Below are 10,939 nucleotides of genomic sequence, written 5' to 3'. Positions count from 1 at the left end.
TGACCGTCGCCAGCAGAAAGGATATTACACTGGCAAGAGGTCGTATTTATCTCCTAATCAACCACGTGTTTCTACAGGAAACAAGCGCTTCCGGTTGCGGCACCCCCCACCCCCACAAAGTTTAACCTATGAGTTTAACTGGATCAAAGTGAACTCATTAAATTCAGTCAGATTTGATGTTAATTATGTATGGAAAAGTTTTGATTAATTCTTATATTGTATTCATTGTCAACAAATCTTGCATGACGCATTTAATAGGCATTATATGCCCATTAAATTGGACTAGATGTCTTAAAAAGAGAAATATTACAAACAAAATCATGTTTATACAGTGGACATGATTTACCATGTCATATTTGTAGTATCATATTACTAATTGCTACGTAATAGCACTGGTACATGTAAACATTTAAGTATAATAATGCTGATAGTTCAGAGTTGTGATAGGGTAACCTGCCGCCCTTATCAACATGGCTGCGGTTACGGTCCAGTTTGTGTCGATCACGCGGTAAACATACGACATTCTCATTGGTTTAACCTTCGAAGGCAGAGAGGTGTAAAAGAAGTGGATTTCGGCAAGTCATCAGGAGGATAAACGGACTGTACTTTAGAAGCACAATGAGAGTTGTAATAGGTATATCACTTATACTCATTTTCCCGTTGTCACTGCATGATAGCGTAACAAAGTAGCGTATTTTGAGTGCTAGTGTGTAACACTTACAGCCTGTTGTGATATTAACATACCGGTAGCTCTGTTATATTAAAATACGTAGTAAATATATTAAAATATCCTGTCACCTTCTTTGAACGCATGGTATCTTGTTCTTATAGCATGACTGGCTTCATTTATCAGTTGGTAACAGTATAAAAGAGAATTTAATTTTGCTTGAGGTGATGTTTCGTAAGTGCTTTAACAGCGCATGCGCGTCTACACGTGCGCGGGATGGTTGCAAAACACAATAATTATGTAAAAATATCATTACGTAAAAAATGTAATGATTTGATTCAAATTCCTGTTTAATATGTGAAACGACATCTAAACTCCATATTGTAGTTGCTATACTGTAAATGCAGTAGGATAATTTTGCTTTCCCCCAACCAACCCGTTTTATGTATTTAATTGTATCATTAATAAAGCTTGATTTTTTCCCCACCTTTTCACTCTCATCAGGCGGAGGATCAGGGTTTGTGGGTCGTGAACTGACAAGGTTGTTGAAAAGCAAAGGTCATGAAATCACACTTATTTCCAGGCAGCCTGGACCAGGAAAAATAACATGGGTATGGTTTAACTTATATTTAAGATATGCACTAAAGTCGACTTTTCCTTAGTTAATCTTTATTTACCTTTAATTTCAAGCCGAAGTAATACCTTGATATTAACCTGATTACAATGTTGTTTTGTTTTGCTTTGTCTTGCTTTGTAATGCCCAGATCTGGAGTCATTCATGTGTAATGTTAAAATACCGCTTAATTGTAAAGTTAAATGTAAATGTTGCATTTTGGTAAGTTTGACTGTGGTTTAACTGTCCTAACAGGCTGATGTAGAGTCAGGAGGCCTCCCGCCATGTGAGGGTGCTGTGAATCTAGCAGGGGAAAGTATTATGAATCCTTTAAGATGGTAAGGATTTTGTTCATAGACATGTAAATAAGTAATCGCATCAAATAATGAGTTCTTCTTTTTAATTTGGTTATGTTAATATAATTTTAATGTTTTCTCTAGGTGGAATGAAAGTTACAAAAAAGATCTGGTCTCGAGCCGAGTAAACACGACCAGAATTCTTGCCCAAGCTATTGCTGCTTCACCTACTCCACCGCATTCATGGGTGCTTGTTACAGGAGTAGGTAAATAACTGGTGTTCCATAGCAAGCTAGATATAATAGTATTTAAATAATGAATAACAAACACATCTGTCTCCATTCATGTTCTTGTCTCCTCTATACTGATTTGATCAGTTAATGTAGAAAAGTCAATTATACAAAATAATGTTTTCTGTCTATAGTTTTTATTATAATGTAATTCCTAAGGCAGCCTTTACATGCAGCTGTGTCTGATTTTGTCTTCAGCGTGTTATAAACCTAGTCTTCAAACCCAGTACACTGAGGAGAGCGAATGGACACCATTTGACTTCCTGTCTCGTTTGGTGAAAGAGTGGGAGGTGGCAGGACAGCTACCTGAAAACAGCGCTAAGAAAACAAGACAAGTGATCATCAGACCAGGTAAATCTGAACAAATGTCTCACCAGAGTGCTAGATCTCACCTGCAATGTAACAAAACAAAATGTATTAAATTACATTTTAAAATTTGTTCAAATAGAAAAAAAGAATTCACAATCTTACTGTTTTTACTGTATTTTTTGACAAATAAATGCAGCCTTTGTGAGCATAAGAGAATCAAAAACAGAAATAAATCTGCCAAACCTTAGTAGTGTAATTATTTACTTTCTTCCACTCACCCTCAGGTGCAGTGTTAGGGCGTGACGGTGGAGCCATGAAACAGATGTTGATTCCCTTCTGGCTTGGCCTGGGTGGGACGCTTGGCTCAGGACGACAGCCCTTCCCTTGGATCCATCTGTCAGACCTTGCTGGCATCATCGCCCATGCTTTGGAGCCCAAAGAGGAGCTATCCACAGAGCCAGATGTATTAAATGGAGTTGCACCTGCACTGAATACCAATTTTGAATTCACTAAGGAATTGGGCAGGACTCTAAAAAGACCTACTATCTTCCCTGTGCCTGGCTTTTTCTTGGATGTCTTCCTTGGTTCTGAAAGAGCTGTCATCCTCACACAAGGACAGAAAGTGGTACCCAAGAAAACTCTTGAGTCTGGCTTTAAGTTTCAATACAAAGATCTTACCTCTGCTTTAAAAGAAATAGTTGGATATTAGTAATCAGTCAAAACAGAGAAGAGAATGGAGGAGATTGTTTTTTTTTTTAAGCAGACAAGTGCAATATATTTCTTGTAATGTATCATTTTAAATGTAAACTGAGCATATAAAAATAAAGCTTGTATGTACTTGCTTGATTTTATATAGATACTCAGAAATATACATTGTTTTCAGCTCCTTTTTCTGTCCCCCTTAAGAATTAGTCATATTTGTCTGTGTGTACAATAAATGTTTATATGAAAATTATTGTCTAGCTGTGGTATATTCCATCATTATATAATCACAGCAGATGTAATGTCTCATGATTTTGTGTGGCTATATTTGGCTAATCAGTTTGATCCATGGGGTCATCCTCTACAAGGAACATTAATATATTTTTCTTCAAACATTACTTTTAGAACAAATGCATATCAGAACATGATAAAATCTATATATGGACACAATTCACTTACACCAACTGTTTAATGTTAGATTACTCAGTACTTCTTTACTGACTGCTTTAAAACTATATAAATATTACCAAAATAATAAAAACTTGCAAACCTCAAAATGAATAATGTTTATATATAGCACAAAAGTTAAACATGGAACTGGTAGCTGAAAGTTTTACTATTCAAAATCCTGCACATATAGGCCTATGAAAATACTCAAATTACTACTGGGACGTTGACTTTTCTGGTGGTGTAGTGTATACTCCATGTAAAAGTATTGAAAACTTATAATTATTATGCATGGATCTATTAAGACATGGGTTTTAAAATAAAACTAGCAAAGGCAAGGATGTTTAAAAAATGGTGAACATTTTAAATGTACAACTTCTCTTTCTTTCTAGTTTATTCCAAAAGTTGTATGTATTATTTTAAATAATTTTACATTTTAATTAATTTATTTTATTTCTTTTCATTTTAAAGAAATCTGTGACCCTGGACCACAAAACCAATCAAATCTTTGGTTTCACAAAAGCTGGTTTTTGTGGTAATTCTGAAAACATACAGCTTCCCTTTAACTTTATATACATTCATGTTTAGAAAAAAGATTCAATGATACGTCATGCATAAACTACCCAATCACTGCGAAATAATTTACATAAACACCATCCTTATCGTTTGGCTTGAGAATAATGTGGAACACTAATTAATTAAAAACCAAACACTTATCTGGGAAACGAAGCTGTCCGAAATCTATATATTTTTTATAAATGTTTTACTTTTCACCGACCTCTATGACTCACCGTCATTGTAAAGAGTCGCTCAGTTACGAGGCTACATAAATTTCCACAGTCTACGTCATTGACCGGAGCGGTAGGAAGCTTACTGTAGAGGTCACGTGCAGAGTGCTCGTCACTCGTCAAATCACCTCGGGGAAGGTCTGAGACAAGAGCCAATCGCTGTCCTCACAGGACATCATCTGAACAGATGAGCGAGCGCACAGGAAACGTGGGTCATAGCGCGGAGTTCTCGCACAAGAAGTTGATATCCGCGCTGTTTCAGCGGTTCAACTGAAGCGATCCACGCTGACTTGGAAACGCTCGCGGCTGGCGATTGAGTTCAATGTGTAAGCTAGTACATGATACTAGAACCCAATTCAGACTACTCTCCCTCCGCCCTTTTGCGCCAATATATGACAGCGACAGAAATACTCACCCATTGCGCGTCTTTTAAAATAAAGCCACATGTAAATTTAACATACATTCGTCAGTAAACACATGCTTATTCATGTTTCATGTTTATTCGTTATTATCAAAACCAACAATAAATTAGATCCTCATGGGGTCATCGGCAATAAGATTTCAAAATAAATCCGTACAGAAACAAGCTCAGTGCTGAGTTCGTTCCTAGACAAAAGGTCCGGGCTAATATCCTTTTCGCGCCATTCGGTGCACACCGAAGTAGAGATCTTAAATATTAGGTAGGTGCTGAGAACCATTTAAATCAGGTGTTTATTTACATTTTACATGTTGTAACTTTTCTCTAAAGTTCTTTCGACGCAGTAACCATGGTTATGGGATGATTAGGAGGAAGTATATAGAAACTCAAATGATGTATTCATTCACCACGTTTCTGGATAACTCAGTTTATGTAACACTTGCGTAATACGTAAACAACCGGTGCGGGAAACCTTTCTTTTCATTTCAGCTGTTTTACTGAAAGCATGCGTCGAACGAGGAGTTGCCGGAGCAAGTCTGTGGCAGAGACACAAGAGGCGAAGACAAGTATGAATTCATTTTCAGTGGACATGCCAAAACAGCTCAAAGTTTCATAACCAGCATTTAAAGTGCGTTAGTCAAGCACTGAAAACTGACAAAAATGCACATTCACACCAATTGCTTTTTCAAGTAAATGGGTGTAAATCCACAGCCACACCAGTTTGATCGTATTTAATCACTTTGATTGTATAGGCGTGACCCTGTTTTAGTTTTAGATATTCATATTTCACACAATGAATAACTGAATATTTCATTCTTCTCAGTTTGGCAGTGGAAGGGAGATGATGGTGAGTGGGAGCCGTATCCTCCAGAGGTTTGTGTCCAGCTGGATACAGCAAAGCAGGCCGGAGAAAAGTCAATGTCACTGGCGATCGGACCTGGTTATGAGGTGGATCTTGTGAAAATGACTCAGACTAATACTGTCACCAAGTATAAACGAAAAATACGCCTTCAGAAAGTGAAGTCAGGTATGTCTGTGTGTACCTGTGCCTGATGTTGCATCAGTATTTGTCACAGAAATCTAATAGCTATTTGCTTATTGCATTGCAGAAGATGTAGATGAAGGGAATGCCCCGAATGGCAAAAATGGAGATGTGGTTCAGGTTAAAGAGGAGAAAGAGGAGGAAGAGGAGCAACCGGTTTCTAAGAAGAGACGCAATGAAGGGAGGAGTCAGAGAGCGAACAAAGTCAAGCCCGTTGTAAAAGAGGAGAGTGAAGGTGATGCTTCTTTGGTAGATTAACTTCCTTTTCTTTTTGTCTGATGTTACCAATCCCTCTTAGTTTTCAACCCCTCTGCTTCAATCAGCTGTCAAATTGAGACCACTTTCCACAATCCATTAAATTCCCATTGGACAGAATTTGTCCTGTCTTACGTTTATATATATATATATATATATATATATATATATATATATATATATATATATATATATATATATATGTATATATGTTAAATATCTTTCAATCTTAAATGCATGGCATTACCTTACATAAGTTTCAGATTGACTTTAACTGTTGTTTTGTTTCTTTCCCATCTCATGTTCTGAAGAAGAGGTTGTGAAGACGGTCATTATGAAAGGAAAAGCCCCGGTTGATCCGGAATGCAAGGCTAAAATTGGAAAGGTAATTACTTTAAATGCGTCATAGGTTCATGTGAAGTGAAATTACTGTACAGCATTTGACTATTGTGTAATCACCTTTAAAATCTTTTAAAACATCCCTTTTCTTCTAAATATAGACCTTGTTTACTTCAGTGCATTCTTCTCATTAGATTTCTTTTCTCTGGTTATTCACAGGCCCACATCTACAGCGAGGGGGCTGATGTATATGATGTTATGCTGAATCAGGTGGATATTGAAGATTCAAAAGTTTGGGGTTGATAAGATTTTCTTTGTGCAAGGCTTATGATACACAGGGCAAGGTGCTTGGCCACTTTCCCATTGAGAATGAGCAAATTTATATCCGGATACTTTAGATCAGTTGTGGGCCCTGTGGTCTAACCTGGTTCCTGGTTATTTTTGTGATAGCAAAACTACACTTTCAACAGCTATTACTCCAGTCTTCAGTGTCACATGATCCTTTAGAAATTACTTTAATATCCTGATGTGGTGCTCAAGAAACATTTCTCATTAGTAGCAATGTTGAAAACAGTTATATTATAAACAGTTATATTATTAGTTATAAACAGCAATATTTTGGTCTAGAAAATAAAAAGTTCAAAAGAACAGCATTTATTTGAAATATAAATCTTTTGTAAAATTTAAAAATGGCTTAAACTGTAAATTCTGATAAGTGTAATGCATCCATGCTGATTACAAACTCTCTTTCTTTCTATGAAAAAAATGTCTTTTCAAAATATATATATATATATTGACCCTAAACTTGTGAAGGTTTGTGTAAATGAAAACAAGTGCAGTATATGACATTGTGTGATATCCTTTTCTTTGGCTTTTAACTGTTACAGACTAACCTTCAGTTCAACAACAATAAATATTACCTGATTCAGCTTCTTCAGGACGACAATGGAAAAGCCTACAGTGTTTGGATGAGGTGGGGACGAGGTATGTACCGAAACACCTCAGATGCTCTTTTATTATCATGACACATTATCATCCATGTTCTTGTTGTGTTTTTCTCTTCAGTGGGAAAAGTAGGACAGAACAGCTTGGTTAACTGTGGGGGGAATCTTGCTCAGGCCAAAGACACCTTCAAAAAGAAGTAATTATTTTTTATTTTATTTACTCATATAAGATATAAGAAAGATTTTGCTAATAACCTGCTTATATGCAGATTCTTTGACAAGACCAAGAATGAGTGGGAGCATCGAGCAAATTTTGAGAAAGTTGCAGGAAAATATGACATGGTATTTGTAGACTACAGCACTGAAGACAAGGTAAAAAGACCCCAATATCACATCATCCATTGCGCTGCATTACATTTGTTTCATTCCTCATTATAGTGATTTTTCCTCTCACCAGGAGAAGGACAAGGCTGTGGTATCCTCTCCTTCTGAAATAAAGCCCTGCCAGCTGAACAGCAAGGTCCAGTCTCTGCTAGAGCTTATATGTGACCTCAAAGCCATGGAAGAGTGTGTGCTAGAAATGAAGTATGACACCAAAAAAGCCCCACTCGGTGAGTGTGTGTATTTGTGTACCAAACTGATGGAATGAATCTTGTATATTCTTAGTGATTGATGAATGTATTCAAGCTAAAAAACACAAACATATTTATATGATACAATTGCAAATGAAAACCATTAAATGTTTTTTGTTTTTGTTTTTTTGCTACAGGAAAACTAACTACAGAGCAGATTCGAGCTGGCTATGCCTCTTTGAAGAGGATTGAGGAGTGTATAAAGAAAAAGAGGAGTAATAAGGAACTCCTAGAAGCATGCAACCAGTTTTACACTCGCATCCCTCATGACTTTGGGTAAGTTACTTTACTATTCAGAGGATTGGTATGGCATTATTCTTTTGTCAAAAGTTATGAGCGTGTAAGACATGCTCACGAGCACATTGTTATTTCACACGCGCAAAAATGAACCTTCAGCTGGCATGATAAAAGTACTCGCGCACAAATTCAACAACCGAGAGGTGTACAGGTAGCTGCGAGCAAGCGCCTGTCATACTCTCATAGGCTACAGGAAGCACGGAGTTGGGTTAAGTTACCACTGAAGAAGAGTGGGAATGAATTAGAATGAGTTTTCTAATATACATAAAATGTCTCTGCACGTATAAAATGCTGCGCAGATCATAGTTAAATCAATTACCATCGATGTATATATTTGCGAACGATGATGCCTACGTTTTATCATGCCAGCTGAAGGTTCATTTTTGCGCGTGTGAAATAACATAAAGTGCTTGTGAGCATGTCTTACACGTTCATAACTTTTAAAATATAAAAAATAACGCCATACTTGGGGTCAAATGAATTAACTAATACTTTTATTTAGCAATGATACATCAATTGATCAAAAGAGAAAGTAAAGACTTTATATATATATATATATATATATATATATATATATATATATATATATATATATATATATATATATATATATAAATATAAATCCTGTTCTTTTGAAAAATGGAGAAACGGCATCTAAAAATTCAGCAATTTCATCATGGGAATAAATGACATTTTAAAGTATATTAAAATAGAAAACAGTTATTTTAAATTTTAATAATATTTCACAATATTGCTGTTTTTATTTTGAATTTTTTTTTTTAAATGCTACCTTGGCAAGAAAAAGAACTTTCTCAAACACGCAAAAAAAAAAAATATATTAATAAATCCTGACCCAACATTTTTAACAATAGTGGCTAATATGGCCTACTGATCTAGTGTTTTTATATTTGTTGGTCCTGATAACTTGCTGTTCATTCAGGTTGCGGACACCCCCCATAATACGCACAGAGGCTGAGCTAAAGGAGAAAATTGCTTTGCTTGAGGTGAGACATTGTAATTGCTGCTCAATATTGTTGATGTTGAATGGCTTGAATTGATTGACTATTTAAATTTAGTTCTATGTTTATGGTCATGTTTTTTTTGTTTTCTTTTAGGCTTTATGTGACATCCAGATAGCAGTGAAAATGGTTCAGTCTAGTGTTCAGAACGATGAGCATCCTTTGGACAGACAGTATCGTTCTCTACAATGTCGACTGCAGCCACTGGATTCTAACAGCAATGAATACAAGGTACAGTGTGGGACTTTTTTATGGCTGAAGTACAATATAATATTAATAAAAGAATTTTGGATGATTAAATGGTCTGTTCAAATATGCAGTTTTAGACACAAACTGTCTGTCTTTGTGAAGGTTATAGAGAAATATCTTCAGTCCACTCATGCACCCACCCATACTGACTACACAATGAGCATTCTGGACATCTTTGCTGTAGAAAGAGAGGGCGAGAGGGACAGCTTCTGCTCTGAGATGGAAAACAAGTACTAAACCACCTTCCTCAGTTATACTTTATCACTTATGTTATGCTCTTATGTAAACTCCCTTAAATTCTGGTCTAGTGTGTGCCTCATCTGATTTCACTGAATTACAGCAATCGTATTTCAGATAGTACAAGTGGTTTTTGTTGTTGTGGATACTAGAATGCTCCTGTGGCATGGTTCCCGTCTGTCGAACTGGGTGGGGATCCTGAGTAAGGGGCTGCGAGTGGCCCCTCCAGAGGCACCAGTGACCGGATACATGGTGAGATGCGGAGATATACTGAATTTATACAAATACTATCAATATATTATCGGTTTCCCAGCATTACAGCATTCTTTTTAAAAGCAATATAATTTTTTTTTTACTTTTCCTCCCCCTAAAGTTTGGTAAGGGGGTCTACTTTGCAGACATGTCATCTAAAAGTGCCAATTACTGCTTTGCCAATCAGAAGAACAACCAAGGACTCTTGTTGCTGAGCGAGGTTGGGTTTTTTTTGTATCTAAACATCAAAATATCTGCTCCCAGTTCTACAATATTTTTGTGGAAACTGATACTTTTTTCCGGATACTTGGATGAATAGATAGTTGGATAAAAACTGCTTCAGTGAGCTTACACTTATTTTTAAAGATTAAAAAAGCTAAAATGATTACAAGCTGCTGATTACAGGAAAAAGTAACTTCAGTATTTTGTTCACAGGTTGCCCTTGGGAATAGTAATGAACTTTTGGATGCAGATTACACTGCTGACCAACTGCCTTCTGGGAAACATAGCACAAGAGGCCTGGGGCAGACTGCTCCTGACCCTAACAACTATGTTGCATTGTGAGTTTGCGTTTCGATTTTCTGCTTTGTTTTACATGATTACGTTTTTTAAGCTTGTGATTAAGTGCTGTACTGACAAAACTTTTCTCGTTCTCTCTCAGGGATGGTGTGACAGTACCCATGGGGCCCTCTGTGAAGACCGGGGTGGGGCAGAAGGGAGGTTACACCCTCCTTTATAACGAGTACATTGTGTATAACCCTGCTCAGATACTGATGAAGTATCTCCTCCGGGTTCAGTTTAACTTTTCTTCGCTGTGGTGAGGCAGTCTGGATTCTTTACATTTAGAGCAGTTTTTACAGGTGAAGGAGCCACACTATAGTTATACTGTATGTAGTTCATGTGTTCATAAATTTAAATAGACTTAAACATACTGTTCTTTAAATGTCTGCTGTGACTTCGATAGCTATCTGAAGTCGAGCAATTCCTATTGACATATTGCAATTATAAATCAAAATAAAAAATGACATTTTGTACTGTTATACTGTTTTTTATATGATTTTGTTGAACTTTTTCTGTAAATCAAAAAAATTCAAACAACAGAATCTATTAGTTTGGTAGAATGTATATGACTTTTTTACACTG

General features: G+C 36.3%; 2 protein-coding genes across 3 annotated transcripts; both read left to right on the top strand.

Annotated features, from left to right (window-relative positions):
• The first annotated feature begins 472 nt into the window (after positions 1-472).
• sdr39u1 (short chain dehydrogenase/reductase family 39U, member 1) lies at positions 473-3,127 on the top strand. The gene is made up of 6 exons (XM_059501545.1): positions 473-634; positions 1,172-1,278; positions 1,536-1,618; positions 1,721-1,842; positions 2,065-2,217; positions 2,460-3,127. Exons 1-6 carry the CDS (start codon positions 619-621, stop codon positions 2,882-2,884), a joined length of 906 nt encoding a protein of 301 aa, XP_059357528.1. The 5' UTR covers positions 473-618; the 3' UTR covers positions 2,885-3,127.
• A 1,551-nt stretch (positions 3,128-4,678) lies between these two features.
• Positions 4,679-10,836, top strand: LOC132096281 (poly [ADP-ribose] polymerase 2-like). 2 transcript variants are annotated; one of them, XM_059501544.1, is made up of 18 exons: positions 4,679-4,792; positions 5,020-5,096; positions 5,354-5,557; positions 5,640-5,807; positions 6,142-6,212; positions 6,386-6,436; positions 7,054-7,150; positions 7,232-7,307; positions 7,380-7,482; positions 7,568-7,721; positions 7,880-8,018; positions 8,980-9,043; positions 9,155-9,289; positions 9,410-9,537; positions 9,697-9,796; positions 9,918-10,016; positions 10,232-10,356; positions 10,458-10,836. In XM_059501544.1, exons 2-18 carry the CDS (start codon positions 5,036-5,038, stop codon positions 10,615-10,617), a joined length of 1,935 nt encoding a protein of 644 aa, XP_059357527.1. In that variant the 5' UTR covers positions 4,679-4,792; positions 5,020-5,035; the 3' UTR covers positions 10,618-10,836. The 2 variants fall into 2 exon arrangements, with proteins under 2 accessions (XP_059357527.1, XP_059357526.1); XM_059501543.1 differs by having other exon boundaries at positions 6,139-6,212.
• Positions 10,837-10,939: the final 103 nt, after the last annotated feature.

This window comes from Carassius carassius, chromosome 20, assembly GCF_963082965.1.
Source record: "Carassius carassius chromosome 20, fCarCar2.1, whole genome shotgun sequence".
In the NCBI taxonomy this organism is placed as follows: Eukaryota; Metazoa; Chordata; class Actinopteri; order Cypriniformes; family Cyprinidae; genus Carassius; species Carassius carassius.
Note: the sequence above shows the minus strand (reverse complement) of the source record. Positions and strands in the feature narration are given on the sequence as shown.